Source organism: Prenolepis imparis, unplaced genomic scaffold, assembly GCF_030444845.1.
Source record: "Prenolepis imparis isolate NDT839.2.m4 unplaced genomic scaffold, iyPreImpa1.0 SCAF_12, whole genome shotgun sequence".
Taxonomy (NCBI): Eukaryota; Metazoa; Arthropoda; class Insecta; order Hymenoptera; family Formicidae; genus Prenolepis; species Prenolepis imparis.
The window spans coordinates 1,439,068-1,459,490 of NW_028141170.1; the positions used below are offsets into that span (position 1 = coordinate 1,439,068).

At 34.5% G+C, this 20,423-nt stretch overlaps 4 protein-coding genes and 1 long non-coding RNA gene across 6 annotated transcripts in view; 3 read left to right on the plus strand and 2 right to left on the minus strand.

The window, feature by feature from the left end:
• Window positions 1–2,954, plus strand: part of Pino (protein pinocchio) — a 44,957-nt gene extending 42,003 nt beyond the window's left edge. The window contains exon 6 of the mRNA XM_083051984.1: window positions 51–2,954. Coding sequence (XP_082908110.1) covers window positions 51–161 — 111 coding nt within the window. The 3' untranslated portion in view covers window positions 162–2,954. The remainder of the gene's footprint in view (window positions 1–50) is intronic.
• Window positions 2,955–3,176: 222 nt separating this feature from the next.
• On the minus strand, window positions 3,177–13,457 carry Sdha (succinate dehydrogenase, subunit A (flavoprotein)). The gene is made up of 9 exons (XM_083051974.1): window positions 13,196–13,457; window positions 9,858–10,284; window positions 6,967–7,365; window positions 6,658–6,826; window positions 6,416–6,582; window positions 5,793–6,019; window positions 5,535–5,679; window positions 5,142–5,446; window positions 3,177–4,901 (listed from the first exon to the last, which is right to left on the minus strand). The coding sequence occupies exons 1-9, from the start codon at window positions 13,259–13,261 to the stop codon at window positions 4,815–4,817; spliced, it is 1,992 nt and encodes a 663-aa protein (XP_082908100.1). The 5' UTR covers window positions 13,262–13,457; the 3' UTR covers window positions 3,177–4,814.
• On the plus strand, window positions 7,241–9,088 carry LOC145944028 (uncharacterized). The gene is made up of 5 exons (XM_083051983.1): window positions 7,241–7,379; window positions 7,729–7,996; window positions 8,262–8,376; window positions 8,452–8,664; window positions 8,865–9,088. The coding sequence occupies exons 2-5, from the start codon at window positions 7,839–7,841 to the stop codon at window positions 8,973–8,975; spliced, it is 597 nt and encodes a 198-aa protein (XP_082908109.1). The 5' UTR covers window positions 7,241–7,379; window positions 7,729–7,838; the 3' UTR covers window positions 8,976–9,088.
• Window positions 11,792–18,227, plus strand: LOC145944032 (uncharacterized). The gene is made up of 3 exons (XR_014426609.1): window positions 11,792–12,202; window positions 17,420–17,549; window positions 18,090–18,227. It is a non-coding gene; the product is annotated as an uncharacterized LOC145944032 (long non-coding RNA).
• Window positions 14,500–20,309, minus strand: LOC145944024 (succinate dehydrogenase [ubiquinone] flavoprotein subunit, mitochondrial). Of its 2 annotated transcripts, XM_083051976.1 has the most exons (10): window positions 19,228–20,309; window positions 18,795–19,081; window positions 18,327–18,465; window positions 18,079–18,247; window positions 17,400–17,595; window positions 16,936–17,133; window positions 16,360–16,554; window positions 15,819–15,962; window positions 15,485–15,595; window positions 14,500–15,207 (listed from the first exon to the last, which is right to left on the minus strand). In XM_083051976.1, the coding sequence occupies exons 1-10, from the start codon at window positions 19,568–19,570 to the stop codon at window positions 15,121–15,123; spliced, it is 1,869 nt and encodes a 622-aa protein (XP_082908102.1). In that variant the 5' UTR covers window positions 19,571–20,309; the 3' UTR covers window positions 14,500–15,120. The 2 variants fall into 2 exon arrangements, with proteins under 2 accessions (XP_082908102.1, XP_082908103.1); XM_083051977.1 differs by lacking the exons at window positions 16,360–16,554; window positions 16,936–17,133.
• Between the last annotated feature and the right edge of the window lie 114 nt (window positions 20,310–20,423).

Sequence of the window (20,423 nt, forward strand, 5' to 3'; positions counted from 1 at the left end):
ATGTGCATTAATCACGTATAAAAAAATACATGTGTGTGTTCTTATTACAGTCCCATGCGAGTGGCAAGGCGAAATGGGTCGGCGAATGCGGGCTGAGTTGCGGACCTTCCTTGGAGGAGTCGTTGGTGCCCGCGTTGGAGAAACTACGGGCCACCTCGTGAACGGCGTCGGCCCAAGCACCGCCAACCATGCACAAGACTTAATCCATCACCATCCATCTAGCATCACCCATCACCATTGTGTGCGAGGTTCAAGAGAAAAAGAGAGAGAGAGAAAAAGAACGTGTGAATGTGGACCGCGGATGATATGCGTTATGTTCCTGCGGAGGGCGGCTGACAAGGGGGAGAGAAAGGAGGCCTCTTCCGGACTCCCGCGGCTTTCCCCGAAGATACAAAGCCGGATCCTGATGCTGGTCCCTCGATATCAGGGACCAAACGTCGTCATTATCATCGTCGGAAGTACAAAGCTACACGTCCACGAAGGATTTCTACTTTCTTCTGTATCGAATGATTACGTTGCCAACTGGTCACTTCGAACTCTGCTATTGTTATCGAGAATGGACTTTACTTTCGGAGGATTTACGCCAATTCACCTTTTTTAATGAAAAATTAGCAGTTATCTTTGCAAAATTAAGAGAGCTAATTTGCAATGTCGCTACAAAAATTGTTGAATTTTTTTCTACTCGAAAATACGGCGCATTTGCGAAGTGGATTCTTTGAATTCTTTTCAAACTCTGTCGCGATAGTTTGATATAGAGATGTGTAGCATTGAATCGAAAAACGATTAGGTATGAATTGTAACGAAATACACTCGGATAATTCCGAGTGAATCTCGATTTATCCGACGATTTGTATATATAACATTCGAGATGCAAACTTCACTGTAAGAGAGTAATCTTTAAATTTACGTAGACACCTGAACGAAGCATCTTATAATCGAAACATATATCTCGATATCTCAAGAGTTAGACAAATCAATTTTCACCGTCCTGGTTTCAAGATATCAATTTTATGTCAATATATTCATCGTCAGTTATTGCCCTTACAAAAATTGAACTTTGCAATTCAATTTTCGTGTCGCGTACGTTATTTAAGAGAACGTGTTGTGTTTGAATCGGTCACTGTAATAAAAATACCGTGAGTCCATAATTGCCAAATATTAAAACAAATTTATACTAAAAAACCGTAATTTCTAAAAATTTATATTTTGTATGAAAATAATATAGCGCTATTTTGGCATCAATGCGATATGATTAGCTGTCATCCGAAGACAATCCTTGTCTTAAAAATTATTTTTGAAGCAACTTTAATTTCTGGACTTGTATAGCATTCTTAAAGCGACCGATTCACACACATTGGAAAATTCCATTTCTTACCGTAGATTGATTATTACGAGTATTTTCAATTTTTTATATCGATCAAAAGTGCCGCGACTTCGGCGAAATTTTAATGACGATAGCTTAAAGATCTTCGATTGTTCCTACAACAGTCCGAGGAGTCGGTCTTTCACTTTACTTTTTTTTACGTAACGAAAGTTACATCTCGGCCTCTCTCGGTCGCGCCAACGAGCGCGAGTTTGCATTATACGCGAATTCTAGGATAATTTTTTAGGCGACAATTAATCGATCTAGCGATCCGATAGCGAAAAGACCCTGTCGACGGTCTTTTCGCGCGAGAGCACGACGTATCGATATTGTAAGGAAACAATTATTCGGTACATCTCTCGCTTATATAAATTGTCAACTATCATCGGCGAATCGAGCTTTGCGAATGTATACGATTATAAAAATTAGTCAAAGTTTTTTCGTGCCTCTCTAGCGAGGGCTTAGTGTTAATTGTGATGCGATTTAACTGTCATAGTCCTAAGGATCGATAGGAGGCAAAATCCATGTTTATCCATTACGAAAATTCGAGAAGTATAATATTATTTCCACAGATTAGAATATTAGAGAGTTTGAAACGTATTTGCACGTTGGTACGACGTTGCAAATTGATGGTACAATGTTTAAAAAAAAAAAGGAAAAAATGCACGAATCTACAATTACACAATCCGTTTGTGTATTGTAACGGAACCAATTAATACGAATCTCTCCTTGGGTCTATGAAAGTTTAAAAAGAGCCGATTGTATTTATAGTACGTTTTTCGACAAAGATACGTCTTGCTCGCTTTAAATCGTCCGCTTTCCCGGCGAGAGTTTCTTCGCCAAGTTGTTGGAAGAGAAGCCCGGTCTTAAATGCGCGTGATTGTCTCGCGCAGTTCAATTAGTAGACTCGACACAAAATAAATTGCGAGTGCCAAAAATTTCACAGACTCTTGAAAAAAGAATCTCGAAAATCAAAATCAAAATTATTTCACCAATGCTTTAATCGCGATATTTTTAAAGCACGATATATATCTATGTTTTTTAATATCTTTTGTAAAAAAAAACTGGATTATTTAAATATACGAATAATGTCTATATACGTAAAAAATATTTAATTTTGCGAATGTTTTAATGTTATTTATAATCCACCACTACAATGCTTTTGTCCTATTATGCCATTAATATGGCACTTGCAGGATTGCTTGTGTCAAGTCATTTTTAGAAAGCATTTACGTCGTGCCAATAACTTTTCCAGATGTTTAATCGTTGTTTTATAAGAATTCCGTGCCGAAAGTCCCCCTTTCTTAGCGAGATTAGGAACAAAAGAATGTTTACCGACTTTTCTCGGCAGCGTATATACTATATCTATATATATATATTGCGAGTGCGAAAATACATGCTCATCAAAAAATGCATCCTCATTTATTAAATTAAACCGTAATGTATAAAACTTTTCTAGAGTATCAGCTCGCAGCGAGCTTTAGTTTAATGCTTTAGAAAGTGTCCTCGGTAGTAGTTTTTATTTAATCTGTGAACTTATTTATGACGAATACTGCAAAAGTATGGGTTTAATAAAACTTGCAAAAATTTATTGTGGCTTGTTAATGCAAATCTTACCATCTTTATCATTGATTATCCTTCTATGAGTATAGATTTATAAGTGAATCGATATTTTGATATCTTTCATCTCTTATTTGTATTTTCTGCAATAAATATCGCGGCAAAATAATCTTATTTAAAATGTCAAAATATAGAATGTATATCTATATCTGAATAATCCATTGTATATAGTGAATCATTTAGGTTCACTGAATAAAAGATCTATCAATGGTTTATTGACATTTCTCGCATCTTATGTACATTTTCATCATGCCAAGCAGCACGCTCACACTATCTTTTTACAGATAATTATACAGATGATGATAATATTTTATATTTGTGTATATGTCGCATATTTTAGTACATAATTTATTCAAACTCACGTTTTAAGAAGTATTGTAATATCAGTACAATATTAGAAAACGACATAGAAACAGTTTTAATTAGTAAAAAATTAAAATACTACATGATTAATATTCATTTATTTAATTAATTAATTTATTTAATATTCACATTATTTAATTTCTTATCACTTATCCTTATTTAATTTTAAAATTGAGGTATAACAAAATAACAAAATAATTTTAACTTAAATAAAGAAAAGAATGAATTATTTTGAAAAAATGCAATGTTTTTTATAAAAGAAGATTATTATATATAATAAATAATACATATAATTAGTTTTTAGTTTTATAACATTTTAAAAAAGAATTGCTTCTATGTCGTTTTTCTTATAAAATATTTAAGTATTCCAGCCGCAAAATGACTGTTTTTTTAAGAATATTTTTAATCACTTTTGCACATAGATAACGTCTGTAAATGTTCCAATGATTCAAATAATTTTCAAACGAAAAAACAACAGACGATGCGAATATTAATTTTCACAAATTTGCAAAAAAAGAACATCACGAAAAAGTAGCATTTAAAAATAAAATTTTTTTAACAATTTTGTACATCTCTGTAATGCCAAAAGTATGTATGTATAGATAGCTACAATAAACACAAAATCGAGATCGAAAATAATGTAATAATTGCAGTATAGTGTTAAAATACTATCGCGTGCAATAGTTTACAGGATAGCAATGTTTAATAAATAAAAATTAGGAAAATTAATTATAATCGTACAATAAACTCTTGCACAGATAAATAATTAATTCAAGAAACTCCTACCAGCAGAGTATTTGAACGTTAACAAACTCTTATCAAAACTTACAAGAATTTTATTATATATATTTTTGTACTCCAAGTATAATAACATTACTCATCAAGTTCTTCGTTTGTGTTCAGCTATGAATGCACCATTGCACGCGAGAGTATTATTGTACTGTAGCTTGAGCACAAAGAGATCGCGATACGTAATCGGATACGTTGTATTATATTACAAGAGGAAAGAAAAAACGCATTTCCTCAAAATATCCGTATTCTATATCCGGGCTCCTTCTCTGTTACCGCGATTTGTTCTAGTTTCGACTATTATTGTTAAACTGAAGCACCGATTCCGCTGAGCGAGATCGAGCGAACTCCTCTGTACAAGACGAGAAGATAATAATCTCAGCATCCTACAAGGATCACTAATCCTGCTCGCGACTCGCGGCGCAAGCGATGACAAGAATTAACTTTGGTGCACTATGAAGTTTGTGTATGTATGTACGTGTGTAAAATAAATTAATACCTTTGCTGCGCACAGTAGTAATAGTAGAGCAAAGATCGCCGCGACGATTCTCGTTCCGTTACTTCGGTCTAAAAGTACGATTACTTAAACAGCGTCGAGAATCGTGCGTAGAAAATTCGGTGGCGACCGATGAAAGTTCTCTAAGGCGATGGTTTATAATATTCTATTTATAGAATTGGTTTAATAGGAACGAATCGCTGGTGGAACTGACGCGCATTCCTGTTGGTCGAGGGTAACGTCGATCACCGGTCTGTAGTCGAGAGACACCTTAAATGCGAATAAAACATAAAGATAAATTATAAAATTAAAAGTTCACACTTAATAATATCATACTACATAATCTAACTTTTATTATTATTCTATATAACGATATATATATAGCTTGATTATTCATGTATGAACATTACGTATAAATTAAGAGAATTTATGAGTAACGATTATTTATAGATAAAATAATTTCTAAATCTCAATAATTATGTTCAATATACGAATAAACGTAAAAAATACCTCTCCCGTTCTCGGATTGATCTTCGATAGCGTGTGTTTCCTCCAATGCTGATCGTACGGTTTCGGTTGCTGGTTCTCGATCGATTTACTATAGTCGTACTCGTCGATTCTATCCTTGTAATCTTCGCGAGCATGCGCACCGCGACTCTCCTTTCTGTTCTCCGCCGCTATTATAGTTTGCATCGCATTGATCATGAGATTTTGCAGCTCTAGCGTTTCTATCAGGTCGGAATTCCATATTAAAGACCTGTCTGCGACCTTTAGTTCGTCGAGTTTCTTGTAGAGATCGATCATCTTTCGATAGCCTGAAAAAATTTCCATAATGATGTTACACAATGTTTATAAATTAAGCGTGCAGTTGTGCAATATATTATAAGTGCGTGTTTTTCTTACCTTCCTGCAAGGTCTCGGCCTCTCTAAATACCGCCGCGTGCGTCTGCATGGTTTTCTGCATGGTCAGCCGCAACTCCGCGGTGGATATAGAACCGTTGGCGTTTCTGATCCAATCTAAGTTAGCCACCGTCTCTTCGCCCGCGTTCTAAAAAAAAAAAAAACTTGTTATATACTGTTCGTCTTATAATTAAAAATCAAACTTGTATAAAACGCTTATAGCTTATTAAAAAAAATATTCGAAATAATGATACAACTCACAGGCTTGAGAGATCCGATCGTCTCGCCAGGCTTATTCTCCTGGGCGATAGTTTTAGCGCAAGCACGTCCGAATACGACTAAATCCAACAGAGAATTGGCGCCTAATCGATTGGCACCGTGAACAGATGCACAACCTGCCTCACCGCAAGCGTACAACCCGGGTACTACTTTATCCTCGTTGTTTTCCCTTGTTAACACCTGACCCTTGTAATTCGTTGGTACACCTCCTGCAATTTTAAATATTACGTTATAGATTAATCTTAACACTTTCCATAAAAATTGTAGAAATTGCCCTAAATCCTAAATAAAGCAAAGTAATTTGCATCAATCTTTTAAAAAAATTACATTCTTATATGTTGTTCGATAGTTGCAGTTCAGAATATTTTCCTGCTAAGAGGAAACTCAACCATGATATTTCTAATGTTGGCGTCATCGCAAATAATTGTTCGATGATTTCATTAGAGTCATCGTATATAATCCGTGCGTAGATAATATTTTTCTCAACACATTTTTTCTTAATATTAAGTAAAATATAATTAAAATTATCTAATTATATTAATTAAAACTACTTTTTCTTTTTCATAATTAAAACTTCTGAAAAGGAATTAATTGAATTTACATACCCATATTGTAATGTACGGTGGGTATAACGGGGATGGGTTCCCGAGTTACGTCGACACCGGCGAATATCATCGCCGTCTCCGAAATTCCTGGCAATCGAGCAGCCAGCTGTTCAGCCGGCAGGTGGTGTAGCTGCAAGTAAATATGATCCTTCTCCGGTCCGACGCCTCTAAGCGGAGAAAAAGAGACTGTATTTACCACGAATATTTTCGAAGATGCATGACATCGACGGATAATGACTCACCTGCCCTCTCTAATCTCCATTGTCATAGATCTAGACACTACGTCTCGCGATGCCAGATCCTTCGCTACCGGCGCGTAACGTTCCATGAACCTTTCGCCCTCGCTGTTTATCAGATAACCGCCTTCGCCGCGACTGCCTTCCGTGATGAGACATCCGGCACCATAGATACCTGGAAATAAATATAATTTCTATTGATATTTTATTTTTTATTATTCTTAAAAATTACCGAATTATCTCAAAACCTCATTATTTAAAAATATGTCAAAAATGCGTTAGAACGATATGATTCTGATGCAATGACTGATGTACCTGTGGGGTGAAATTGTACAAATTCAAGGTCTTGATTAGGTAGATTGGCTCTGGAGACCATGGCGGTGCCGTCACCGGTACAGGTATGCGCCGACGTGCAGGAGAAGTAGGCGCGTCCGTAGCCGCCGGTGGCGAGCACCGTGTTCTTGGCGCGGAAGCGATGCAACGTTCCGTCCTCGAGACAGAGCGCGATCACCCCGCGACACTCGCCGTCCTCCATCAGCAGGTCGAGCGCGAAGTATTCGACGAAGTAGTTGCAGTCGTAGCTCAGCGACTGGCCGTAGAGCGTGTGCAGCAAGGAGTGACCGGTTCTGTCGGCCACGCAGCAACATCGGTGAGCCTGGCCGCCCTTGCCAAACTTGAGCGATTGACCGCCAAACGCGCGTTGATAAATCTTGCCTGAAAATGACAAGGTTCAAAATTAGAATTATGTTTTTATTAATATAATAATAGATTATATAATATATAATAGATTTGATGCAAGATAATATAATAGATAATATAATAGATTTGATGCAATTTTAAAATTATTTATTGTTAAACACACATAGTGGAATTTCAAAGATCTTCAATTTCTTTTTAAGAGTTTTTTTTTTTAAATAAATATTGTAATAAGTAAATATATTAAGAAAGATAATTGCAACACGCTTATTTAAGTATGCGATGATAAGCAGCAATCTTCAACTGCATAGCAACCAAGTGATGAAATTTGTTATTTTCATAGTGTTTCGAAAAATTCGCATTTTATTTTCTCGATTGCAGGGATAAATTCTTGCTTGTTACAATTACTTCTTACCAATAAGTAAGAATGCATAAGTGCATAAGTAAATATCGATAGGGCCACGTATACCTTTCGGAATCATTATTAAATCATGGAAGATGACAATAAAAGAAAAGAAAATAACGAAGTAAAAGAAGACGTAAGAATTGATGAAACTGCATCGCAAGATGGATCACAAGAAAGAGATTCTAGTAATCAGTACCAGCTGATACCAAAATCCCCCTCTAATCGTAAATCCACACGAAATGAGTGAGTTACATAAACAACTGTGATATGTGTAATTAAGTTAAATTATGCGACAGATAAACATGTCCAGAAGCTGTCCAAAAAGTGCATTAATTTTTACATTATTATACTATATTAAAAAAATATATCTAATGCTATCAAATTTAAAAAAATCCAGATGTCCTCAAATATTATTCGTATTATTTTTTCCCGCATAATTAAATTACAATTATTTTTCTTTCGTCGTAATTATATGGTGTATATTTGAATAAAGCTGATTCGCTTTCAGACAATACAACAGAAGACCATCTCGCTCGCGATCACGATCGCGTAGCAAACCTTTGCGGAGAAAGCAGTGGAGAAGCGCGAACGCCTTTCTCAATTTTATGCAAGATTTCAGGCAGGTAACGATAATCGTGAAAATTACAAAATAACATTGTACGAACTTCATAAGTAAAAAATTATTGTCGAAATTACAGGATTATAATAAAGTGAAGAGCAAAGATCTGCTTCGACTCGGAGGACAGCAGTGGCGACAAATGTCATCCGTAGAGAAGATGCCTTACGTGAAGGCGGCTAAGCTAGCGCAACAACAATCGCAGCAAAATAATAAAAATGAACAGCAAACTAAGCCCAATGACGGCGACGTCTCGAAAAAATCGGACAATGAGCAGAGAAAGAAAGAACGAGAGGTTTATATTTGTTCAATTAAATTATCATCTCTTCGCATAACAAAACGTCATCGTTATGTTATTATATTCAGCGAACAATATGTCAGTAAATCATTTAAAGCAAAAATTCAATTTTCAAAAATGTATACATCATGAAGAAGATATATAAAATCAGACTTTGATTATATTCTCTTAATATTTTGATGCTATTTATGTTCCAGAAAAGAAAAGAGAGAAAGCGTTCCAGAAGCAAGACGTACGATTCCGAATCAGATTCCGCAACTTCGGGAACAGGCGCGACTAGCGAGGATATTTCAGATCTGAGTTCTTAGACAAAATAAATCGCGACAACAAGAACATCGAGAAATGTGCATACAAAGTTATTTAGTTTATTTTCATCAAGTGTTCTAAAATTTGGTTGTATTCTTGAAAACTTGAATAAAGTTTAAGACCGCATCAAATAGCTTTAATATTATATTAGATCCTCAGCCACTCTCTGTATTTTCTTACAACATATCTATTTCATATCTATTTTTTATTACTATTATATTAATTCTGTTATAATTTCTCGTCATAAAATTTTTCTAATCTTCTCTATTCCTTTTTTCCCTTTATTATTAAAACACAGACGTATCTCGTTCTGAGTATAGCTACACAGAGAGAATTTTCTCTTAAAATTTACCTTGAAAATCATAGTATGGGACAATATGGTATAAAAAGAATTTTATGCACTAAAAAAAAAAATTGTTAACTTGACTAAACCTTTCAATTAAATTACTATTTTGTTAACTAAACATATATTAGTATTTAAGTCAAATATACGTTTTGTTAGATTTGATATGTTATATTTAATTTAAATATTTCTATATGTTCAATTAACAAAATAATATTTAGTTGAAAGGTTTAGTCAAGTTAACAAATTTTTTTTCCAGTGTGAAAATTTCTTTGATTAATATTTATCACAATAAAATATAAAATATATTTAATTTTACTATGCAGTTTAGTAAAATTAATTAAACATGTTTTATATTTTATTGTGATAGATATTATTATTTTTATTGTGATAAATATTAATCAGAGAAATTCTCATAAAATTCTTTCCATACCATATTGTTTCACGATTACCTTGATTTTCAGGATAAACTCTAAGAGAAAATTCTCTCACAATCAGTGTAACAAAAGAACCGGACCTCGACATTAACATCTTCGCTTACCGTCGCCGGTTCGGCTGAAGGGCATGCCGCAGTTCTCCAGCTCGATGACAGCTTTGGGGGCCTCGCGGGTCATATAATGAATGGCGTCCTGATCGCCCAACCAGTCCGAGCCCTTGACGGTGTCGTACATGTGCCACTGCCAGTTGTCTTCCTCCATGTTGCCCAGAGCGGCGTTGATGCCGCCCTGGGCGGCCACCGTGTGCGACCTCGTCGGGAATAGTTTGGTGATCACCGCGGTCTTGAAGCCCTCGGCCACCAGACCGTAGGCTGCCCGGAGACCGGCACCACCGGCTCCTACCACCACCGCGTCATACGTGTGATCTACCAGCGGGTATTGTTTGGAGATCGCGTCGGAGATCTTGGCCGCTCGGCCGTCCGGCGTGTGATGCAGCTTCCGGTTGCCGAGTAGCGGCAGTCCCAGTTTGTTCTGCGAAGAGAAAATTTAAATAGTATAATAAGAACTAGAAAATTATATATGAATAAGAGTGAAGTTTAAAAATAAAATATTTTTAAATATTTTTAAAAATTAAATTATAAAATAAAATATAAAAATAAAATTAATTAAATTAAAAATATTTTAAATTATTTCATCTTTATTTTATATTGAACTAATCAACTATGAGAGTATACAGCTTCGATTTATTATAAAATTAGCTTATAAAATTGATTTCTTATAAAATTGAACCTATTAAAATATTTAAAAAATTTTGAGATATATGATAAAAAATTCAATAAATTTGATTGGGCAAAGAAAACAAAACCAAAAGATGTTATAACATGTCTGATGATAATATATAAGAGGAAATGATACAGGCATTTGCACTCTTTATGGTTTTCCGCTTTATGGATTTAACATGTGATTGCTGAAGGAGCTCTAATTATTTCCTTTAGGATTACGAGTTATATAAGGCACGTTATTTATAATGAGTCACGAACACGCAGCTGCGATCGCGTGTGTATGTACATATGTGTCTGATCGTTATATGTTTGTTCAATTTGCGCGACATGAACACGAGTACAAGATTCGTTAGTTATTTACAGATAAAATTTTATGTGCCGTTATTTCACATATCGTTTAAATGTCACAAGAATATTGCAAAAAGAGCGTGCAGCGCAAAAATTTATACATTTCTCTTTTTAAGGTGCAATAAATAAACTATCTTGTTATAAAGCGCTTGAAAGATATAAAAGAATATCATTCGATATAGGAATAATAATCATAAAAATGTAATGTTAAAAGTTTTTTACAAAAAGCTGATAAAAAAATATAATAAATAAATAAGATGTTTTTATAATCGGCCAAAAAAAAAAAAAAAAATATAATGTTCTTATAATGTTCTTATGAAACAATTTAATGAGAAATTAATTATATTCTTACGAATAATGTGGAACTGATATCTGCTGACTACTGATTAGCTAACAATTGATTCAACTCAGAAGAAAAAAAAAAAAAAAACAGAAATAGCGAAATTAACTTCTTCATTGCATGTCCTACATATTTTGCATAGAATTGAAATAGTCCATTATACATTGTATCGTACTTAGAAATGCGCGTCAACATTAGATTACATTATCATTCAGACTGTTTATGAAAAACATAAATTTTCCTTGACATTTATCGGTCAATTGTCATATAATATTCAAAGATAACATGAACATTTTTGCTCGAAAAATCGCATAGCAATGTCAATATATTTCGATGCTTTAAAAAAAAAAAAAAAAAAAAATTCAAAACTCTTCTATCATAAAAATATGAATTCTCGATTTATTACATTTTCAGAATTTGCCAAATTTTGGCAAATTCTGAAAATATAAATAATACAGATGATAAAAAAAATTTGGTTCTAATTTATTTAATTTCACTGCAAATTTAAAAAAAGTTTTATTTGAAAATTTATAAAAATTCAATAGATATGTAATCCATCTGTCTAGACACTATATATGTAATCCGTCATACAAACAACCGTAAAAAATTACGATATCACGGAGGCATGTCGCGATTAAACAGTGTAAGACAGCCAGTATCTCTAAATATATGTGTGCGCTCGCAAATTTTCTTATCTTTTTAATAAAAACCCTCATCGTCTCCGATCTGCTATCAGACCCAATCTTGATAAACAAGTTGGCGCTTTTCTGATAAATCGTGCAAGATTATTCGATAGATACAATGTTGTAATAAATTTTGTATAATATACTTATTATTTTGATACGTAAAGTTTTGTGCCACGGAAAAGTAAATTGTAAAAAAGAATGAAGATGTAAAAAACGAAGCTCGCGTTATCAATTCAGGTGACACCGAGACGAGATTTCGCGAAATATATCCTCATACTTATCTCTGTACTTATGTAAGTATACGCCGAACATCTATATTAGTGTTTTACATTATTCTTTTTTAATCTACAAAATTATTAATTGACGTATAAATTCTTCACCAATAAATTAACAAAAATAATTAATATTAACATAAATATCTCTTATTTATTATATAGAAACTTATACAGAGATTGCCATCGAAAAATCTTGTCACGCTACTCCTTTCAATTAAGTTATTCGATAAAACCTGGGCAGATACAGTATAAGACTAAAGTGTCGAATGTGTTGACGAAAACGAGAAGGCCTAAACTAGTATACACTATATATACATATATACATATTGAGTCACGAGCACCGTTAGCCGCAAGCAGCCCTCGTTGACGTAACATATTGTAAGACAAAGCATATGGGAATAGATAAATAAATTTATTCTGCATTGAGCCTCTCAGGAGACACAAAGGAGAATGATGAAGAGAGAGGGAGAGAGCGAGAACCGAGGGATGCCGCGTGTTTTGCCCTAAACACGCGGCAAGACGGCGCGTTTCCGGGTGCGCGTATTTATTCGGCGGTCGCGCGCACCTTACGTAATTGATCCGCCGCATCGGCGACGAGATGCAGCCACCACCGATGGACGGTGGATGAAAAATTACATAACGAGTGGGAAAATTCGCGGAAAATTTGTCTACCGGTGGGACGGGCTTAACCCGCGTCCGCGGTCAATAGGAAACGTAAAATGAGAATTTTTGTAAGATGGCGCGAGGTAACGCCGAGATTCTAGGCCAGGAGGCCAGGTAACGCGAGGTTCTAGGTCACGAGAGGCCTAGGTGTACCGAAACTGATCTAACTTGGTCGAACTTGGATGAAATATTAAGCATCCCTCCCTTTATTCTCTTATTTTTTTGCAAAAGTCGCTTTCCCCGCCCTTGACACACAATCCGGAGAATCCAAGTTACAATATAGCTTCGGTTCTAACGTAAGCCCTATGTACAGTTCGCTCTCTTATTGTTAACGCCAAGTTCTCTTACCAAAGTCGCCGTCCCGGGGAGATTCCTCGGCAGCAACGAGGCCGACAACTTCAGCAGTCCGCTCATCTCGCGTCACTCTCGTCCCTGTGTCACGATTCCTTCGTCGAGGTCGAGATACGCCCCCCGCGACAAGACCCGCACGCACTCGCCACGCGACTGACTAACCCCCTGTGTAGAGTGGCGGCGACCAACGACGGTATCCCCGAACGACACTTCGATCCGCACGACTCGGCGGCTCGGCACCGACTGACGCCGAACGTCGCCGGAAATCGCGCGCGCGCGCGCACAGTGCTGCCAACGAGACGCGTTCGAAAAAATGGAATGCTCTTTTGTTCTAGATTGTATTTCGAATTAAATATACGCGATCGAGAGTGCGCTCTCCTAATCTTGAATTATCGAGGATTCGAGTGAACTTGAGATATTCTCAATTTTTTTAATCGCACATGCGCGAAATAGAAATGTCATCATGCGCGCAACCTTTCGCTCTTTACGCATGCGTGGTCGAGTGACAAATGTCGAGTAATGGGAGAACAAAGGAATAATCAACTTTAGAGAGTATCAGCTGATTGAGAATAGGGGATTTAAGACAATTTGACTTTGTACAGATATTTGCGAAATTGAAAGAGATAAGCAAAAGAAAAAGAAAAAATAGTTATATAGATGTGATGTAAAGTTAATTTTAATTTATTAAAATAGATATCCGTATTCTTTTATTAATTAGACTCTTCCACAAAATACAATGCCTATTCAAATTTCAAAGAAAAAAAAGAGTTAAAAAAAACGCGAGAAGCATATATGGAATAAAATTTACTTCTTTGGAATGACTGAGATAAGAAACTAATAATGTCTATGCGTATATCGTTCTTAACTATTCAACATAACTCGAAGGACATAACAACGTGACGCAATTAAAACGACAGAGAAGGAGAGTGAGCGAGTGAGAGAGAAGCGACAACTTCTATTGCGATATACATATTGTATATGCGTAGGAGTAATTATATTGTCGCAATTTTTTTCACGCGACTCGAAAACATTGCATTTTTATGACGTGTTCTTGTTTATCGCGTTAAATAGATCTTTAATTTTTATTAACCAATTGTACTGTAAAATTTAATTTTCACGAATTGCATATGCAATTTTTAAAAAGAGAGAATATTTTTTTTATATTCTATTTTTATATCACGATATATTTTTTCTAAAAATTTATAGATATTCTATACAAAATGCACAATGATATTTATACAAATTTATTAAACGGAAACACGATGATTAACGCTTAATGCGAATTGAGAGATCGTCGAATATATTTTTTTGAATGATTTATGTAAATGGATTTTACATATACATATTACATAAGTTTAACAGAGAGCGAAAAAAGTTATAAATTATTGCCCTTTCTCTGTAAAAAAATTTATGTATTTAGTAAATAATTTATTCAACATTTAACATTGCGATATTGTAAAATTGCGTTATCAGCGAAGTTGTGATTAACGATTATCTGTTATGAAACCAACATATGTCAAAGATGTAATGACAAAGAATATTTTCTGAAACTTACTTTAAAAAAATATAACGCCAATCTCGATTCGTTATTCTTTCTTTGCGCGCATTAATTAATTCTATCTATAAGTCACACAGCTACCGTATGACACGTGCAAGGATACCTAGGAGAAATGCAGAACGTGCTTAATATGTAGATTATCCATATGAGAAGTAATACATTTTTATAAACAAGAATTTTTTGCATAAAAAGGGAAATGAAATTTTGTGATGATTTTTCTGATGTATTAGTTTCTAGACTTCGTATGCTTGATTTCAAATGTGGCGTTAGTGATAACGAGACAGCTGATTAGATTCATAATCGCGTAGCTGTCATTACATTTTAATTAATCGAATACTTTCAATTAATCATTGCATTTGTCGGGTCAATACGCGCGAACTGCAGGCGGAACATGTTGAGCTTCACTTTCATCTAGAGTCGTATCGGTAACAGGCCGATAAGAGATGCAAACCTGCAAGCCAAGCGTACTATTAAAATCAGAATCACAACAGTCGAAAAACAAATTCAATTTTTCAAATCAATTTTATAAATATTTTATTATTAAAAATAAAAACTACTATTTGATAGAGTCTAATAGAGATTAATAATTATATTTCTTATATATCACCTATAATGTTTATATTGTGTATCACAATGATTTAATTTTGACTTATTACAGATGCCCAATTGATTTTTGTAAAGAAAAATTAAATCTGATTTATATAGGAATAATGCATTTCTCAACCAACCGATCCATCTTCCTGAGCCCATGTAAGTGTATGTTTACGCCAGTGTTCCGCGTAAGGTCGTTTCTTTTGTCCTTCGAGCGATCTTGTGTAGTCATACTCATCAATTCTCTCCTAGAAATGAAATATGCATTCAAAATTAATACAAAAAATTAGTTTTTCTCGATATCAATCCATTAAAACCCATAAGTATTTTGTATTGAAAAACTTCATATTTAAAAATTCGAAAAATCTTAATTACGTACGCGCAGTATTATTTATTTGCTCATTAATAAAACATATCGTTATTTATAAATTTAAGACATTCTAAATTTTCCGCATTTAATTCTCCTTATACCTTGAAGTCGTCCCTGAAGTGGGAGCCTCTCGATTCCTTTCGATTCTCGGCCGCGTAGACGACGTGCATGCAGACGAGCATCATGTTTTGTAGCTCCAAGGCTTCGACGAGCTCAGTGTTCCAAATGAGGGACTGATCTTGCACCTAAAAAAAAAAGTTCGAAAGCCAAATATATGTGCAGTTCTAGATAAAATTAATTTCTTGTACGTATCATCGTCTTATATGCAACGGTGCGTTCGCCATCGCTGTAATGCATAGTGATGCAATTATCGCAATCTATCAGACTTGTTAATTACATATTGTATATGGAGACATATGCCGCAGACATTATTAAATAAGTAATGTCAATGTGCAAATTTATTTTCGGGAATTTGAGACTTATTTGAATTTAAAAAATGCATTTGTTATATTGTTCATATTTCTTTGACTGAATCTATTTATTGTTAAATTTATGTTTATGTAAATTTTATTTATTTTTAATTACTAAATTTATTAATTAATATTTTAAATATGAAATTTAAAAGTATTATAATCGGCTTACACATAGATCCGGTAAATCACATGTGTACAGACGGGTTATCTCCCTGCATCCACGTTGCAAAATATCACAAGACCTTAATACCGAGCAATATTTCTGCATAGTGCGTTGCATCTCGTCGCGCAGCTCGACCACAGGAACGCAGCCTTTTGCATAACGGGTCGCATCGAAACGACAAATCGACTGTTCACCGATGTCCTGCATCCAAATCATTCTTTAATAAACATTTATATATTAATTTTCATAAAGCGTGAATCTTCTTAAACAGCGATTTGAGTGCGCAATTTTTTTTCCACGCTTTATTATATTTTTAATATGAAAAATTTAGTTATTAAGATTTATATAAAAAATATAACATGAAAAATAAAATATTAAGTTGTGCATGTCAAAATATTATTTAACTATATAGTAAAAAATCTCTCTTTTTAGAATTGTCAGGACAATAAAATACAATATTGAATAGAGCGCTAGGCGATATACATTTTGTATTTTATTAAATAATTAAAAATTGATTTCCGTTCGAGATATGTAGATGAAGAGTGTTTCTGGGAAATGTTAAAAGGCGCTCTAATTTCTTACTGGCGACAAATCTTCGTGACGTTCACCAGGTCTGGCGATACAGTCGATCTGATCGGCGATAGTTTTGCCGAAGACCACAAGTTCTAGGAGACTATTAGCGCCAAGTCGATTAGCGCCGTGAACAGACGCACACGCGGTCTCACCAGCCGCCCAGAGACCTTCGATCGATCTATCTTCCTCGTTTGCTCGCGTTAATATCTGATAATTTACGAGATACAATTACAGCATTGAGTAATCGCGTCGAGTAAACGTCGATAAATCGGATAATCTTTTCTATTATCGAAATATATTTATTTTATACATGTTATATATATTTAACTTATTTTTGTTTGTAATATAAAATATCGAATAGAAAAAGAGTAGTGGCTTTTTGCCAGTTAGAAATAATTGCGATGACAAGAATAATAATAATAAAATAATAATAAAAATAACGAAGTGCGCATTCTTTCTACTGTATTTCTTACTTGTGCACGCCAATTCGTAGGTATGCCGCCCATGTTATAATGCACCGTGGGAATTACGGGGATCGGTTGCTTCGTCACGTCCACTCCGGCGAACACCCAGGCGAGGTGCGAAATTCCAGGCAACCTCTCGTGTATCAGCTCGGCTGGCAGGTGATTTAATTGCAAATAAATATGATCTTTCTTTGGTCCGACGCCTCTGTAAAGATATCGCGCTAATGTATTTTTTTTTCTTGGAAATATGCTGCCATGTGCGCCATCAGCATAATGACGCATAACTAATTGCAGCGTAACTAATAGTTTAGTTGCCAACGAAAAGTCAAAGTAATGAACGTTGCTTAAGCAAAAATTTGATTTGAAAATTTATTTATGTAATTAAATTGATTTATTCTAAATTTATTCAAAATAAGTAATTATTTTTAAAAGTTTCTATACATAACAATGTTAATTATAAGTGTTATATATATATAAATTCAATTCTCAGGAAATGCAATTCACTAAAATTACAATATTTTGATTAATATGAATCTTTTGAATTAATATAGCTTAAATTAAAATAGATGTTTTTTTCAATTGCTTTTATGCAATGACATCCTTAAATTTGCTATGTTTCTTTTATGACTCTATTGCACTAATTTGAATTGAGAAAAATGGAAATTAATCTACAATTAAAATTTCCAACCTTCCCTCCAGTATTTCGACGGTCATAGCTCTCGAGACGATGTCGCGGGAGGCTAGATCCTTAGCTACGGGCGCGTATTTTTCCATGAAGAACTCTCCGTTGGAGTTGACAAGTTTGCCGCCTTCTCCCCTGCTGCCTTCAGTGATAAGTATACCGCTGCCATAAATGCCTTTAACGCGAGACAGATCGGTCGATCAGCTAAGAGGACAATAAGAAATCGCGTTGATGAATTTACGATCTGAGAATACCGGTCGGATGAAATTGGATGAACTCCATGTCCTGCAACGGCAGTCCCGCTCGACATGCGATCGCCATACCATCGCCGGTGCAGGCGTGCGCCGCGGTGCAAGAGAAGTAACATCTTCCGGCACCCCCCGTTGCGATCACCTGCAAGGCGATAATGTATTTGCATTAGTATACATTTTACAAAATAAATAGTAATCAAGTCAATGAACGAAAAAGAAAATTAATTTTATATTGTATTAATTTTGATATTGTAGATAGCCTCTCTTATACAGTTGAAAAAGTATATTTAAGATATTTAATATATTTATCTCTCATCTCTTTTCTCTGTATGTTTTATAAATCAAATAATTAAAATATAAATATAAATATAAATAAAATATAAATATGAAAATAGAAAGACTATAAGAGCCGACAAATAATATAAATTCAATAAGGAAAATATGCATAAATCTTGTCATATTTTTCTTTACCGTATGATGAGCCCTGAATCGATGCAGAAGACCGGTCTCCAATTCCCACGCAAGGATCCCCTTGCAGCATCGGCCGTGCATGAGTAGATCGAGAGCAAAATACTCGATGAAATAGTGCACGTCGTAGCGAAGACTCTGTCCGTAAAGGGTGTGAAGTACCGCATGACCGGTTCGATCGGCGACAGCGCAGGTTCGCTTAGCTTGTCCACCTTTGCCGAATTTCAACGACTGGCCTCCGAAAGCGCGCTGATAGATCTTACCGTCTTCTGAACGACTAAACGGACAACCTACGAATTTAACAATTTTGTTATTTAATATTCTTTTATTTAATATTACGTATAATTGATTCTCAGTTATAATTATTAAATTCTTCCTTTATGTATAGTTGCAAAATAATTATATTTATGTCGACACTTTATTGTTGCGTTTATACCGTAATTCTCGAGCTCGTAAACCGCTCGAGGCGCTTCTCTCGCGAGCAAATGTATTGCATCCTGATCACCCAGCCAGTCGGATCCCTTCACCGTATCATACATATGATAGAGCCAATTGTCCTCTTTTTCTTCGGCGAAGGCGGCATTGATGCCACCCTGGGCAGCGACGGTATGCGACCTTGTCGGGAATAATTTCGACACCACTGCTACGCGGTATCCCTTGTTGCCGAGGCCGAAGGCCGCCCTTAATCCTGCGCCTCCTGCTCCTACTATCACCACGTCGTAGCAATGATCTATCAGAGGATAGTTCTGCAAATCAGTATATAGATAAATTAGCAACATAAATATATTAATTGAAGAATTCAGAATAGCCCCGTGTTGTGTATTATTAAAATATAATCACTGCGTTAAGAGAAAACTTAATCAAAATTAAGAAAAGTAGGATTAGTTTCATAAATATTTTCAAATATAAATTTATATATTTTAAATAGGTAGAAATAAAAATAAATGAAATTTTATTTATAAAAAGATAATATATCATGTCAGATGAGAGAAGGAATTATTATGGACATATAAAAACTTGCGTAGTTGATTTTCACATACTTTTCTGCTTAATTGATAAGAATATTTAATAAAGAAAATTTATATATAAGAATTTTTTAATATAAATTAATATATATTTTAATAATGTTAATAATATATTTTAAATGCTTTTACACTGCTGCTGTTGTCCACACCGCACTTTGCCTTTTCCGCTGGACTAACATTGACATGAAAACTTCGCGAGTTTTTGATCGTCGCGCGAGATTGTCTCGCAAATTTCTAGAAAAAAATTAATATTAACTTCAAATTAAAAGTAAGATACATTTAATATTATTGACGCCTTACAAATATTCCACGTGGTTGTATTAGTCGACTGACTAATCGATGTAACATCGTTGCAAATATTTTCTAGGTTCTGATGCGCTTTAACAACTGTCATAATTAATAAAGCTCTTTCAGCTTCTGCTCTCATTTGTCAAATAAAACAAATGAGAAAAAAATTTTAATATCTGTAAAATATTTTATAAATGTATACATAACATGTATTTTTATATCTATTATTTACATTTGCAATTATTTTTATAAACAATTTCTAATTTTGCATACAATTGGAGAAAAAAATGGATATTTAAAGCATTCAAAATCTTTTCTC